The 1380-nt window shown below is 68.7% G+C and overlaps 1 protein-coding gene across 1 annotated transcript in view; it reads left to right on the top strand.

Moving 5' to 3' along the window:
* The window catches only part of REXO1 (RNA exonuclease 1 homolog), a 35030-nt gene extending 34603 nt beyond the window's left edge, over positions 1-427 (top strand). The window contains exons 17-19 of the mRNA XM_077760610.1: positions 3-141; positions 235-285; positions 421-427. Of these exons, the coding sequence (XP_077616736.1) occupies positions 3-141; positions 235-285; positions 421-427 (197 nt within the window). The remainder of the gene's footprint in view (positions 1-2; positions 142-234; positions 286-420) is intronic.
* Positions 428-1380: the final 953 nt, after the last annotated feature.

Raw genomic sequence — 1380 nt, 5'->3', positions numbered from 1 at the left:
AGCGGGGCGTCCCTGGAGGTTCTCGCGGAGCAGAGTCCAGTGGGGGTGCCGGAGCGCCCGGGGTCCCGTGGATCAGGATCCCCCGTCCAGGGAGGCCCCGCCGTCTGGGCCGCCGCCGCTGCGGGATGCTCCAGACTTCTGGTNAGCGGGGCGTCCCTGGAGGTTCTCGCGGAGCAGAGTCCAGTGGGGGTGCCGGAGCGCCCGGGGTCCCGTGGATCAGGATCCCCCGTCCAGGGAGGCCCCGCCGTCTGGGCCGCCGCCGCTGCGGGATGCTCCAGACTTCTGGTGAGCTGAGGGTGGGGGGGAAGGGGAAGCCAGCGCTGGTGGGGGGCGTCTTCCTGCCCCGCAAATAAACGTGGGGTGGATTCTGTCCGCCTCAGCTTTCCTCCGGCCCCATCTCCCCTCCGCTGGGTCTCCCAGGTTCTGAGTCCCACTGGCTAAGCCTCGCTCACTCTGAGCCTCACTTTTCCTCATCTGGTGAATGGGCACTGGCCGCACTCAGGCTCCTGGGAACAGCAGAACTGATTCGGAGCCAGGTCCTCCCACTCGGGGCCTGGGGACACCGTTGACTCAGATGCCAGCCGTTTTGCTCTGAGAGGTTCTGAGTTCAGCAGGCGGCCCAGACAGGGAGAGAAGCAGAGGAGAAAGGGGGAGCAGCACTGGGATGGGGGACGCCCCGGGGGGAGGGGGAGCCCAGAGGGGGCAGCTGAGGCAGCGCGGACGGTCTGAGAAGTACGAGCTGAGAGCAGAAGGGTGAGGACATACTGACCGCGCGTGCGGGAGCCCCCAGGTGGACGGAACCGCCAGTCGAGTGCTGGGAGAGGGGAGCTGCTGGGTGCGGGGGCTGCGCTGGGTGCCCTGGGAAGACTCCCATTCCTGGCACGGAAGGGCAAGGGTCAAGCATGACCTCCATGGTGGGACGGTTCCAGGCCCCATGGAAGGTCTGGTGTCTGCCTGCCTCCCCGCGGTCATGGTCGGCTACCCAGAGACCACGCGCAGACCTCTCGGAGTAGCTTGGCCCTCGTGTGCGCCCTTTGAGATGGAACATAAAACCCTGGGGTCCCAGTTAGTCAGTCAGCAAACACTGCTTGAGCGCCTCAGTGGGCCGGCTGTGCCGGGCAGGGCCTGGGGGGAGGGGTGGCGGGAGGACTGGGAGGAGTCGGGTGCGGGTGCCCCGCGAGAGGGGATGGCGGCTGGTGGGGCGCGGCGGCCGGAGGTGGAGTTGGGCTGTAGCGGGGGGATGGGCCAGCTTGGGAGCGGCTGGGCGTGAGGCCGTTGCAGGTTTGGGGGTCGGCCCGGCCCCACCCGGCCCAAGGAGGGCCAGGGAGGGGCACGGCCAGTGGCTGGAACGTCAGAGCCCTGAGATGGGGCAGAGAGGCG

This window comes from Crocuta crocuta, unplaced genomic scaffold (genome assembly GCF_008692635.1).
Source record: "Crocuta crocuta isolate KB4526 unplaced genomic scaffold, BGI_CrCroc_1.0 scaffold443, whole genome shotgun sequence".
Taxonomy (NCBI): Eukaryota; Metazoa; Chordata; class Mammalia; order Carnivora; family Hyaenidae; genus Crocuta; species Crocuta crocuta.
The sequence above is the reverse complement of the archived record's forward strand: the minus strand, read 5'-3'. Positions and strand labels throughout refer to the sequence as shown.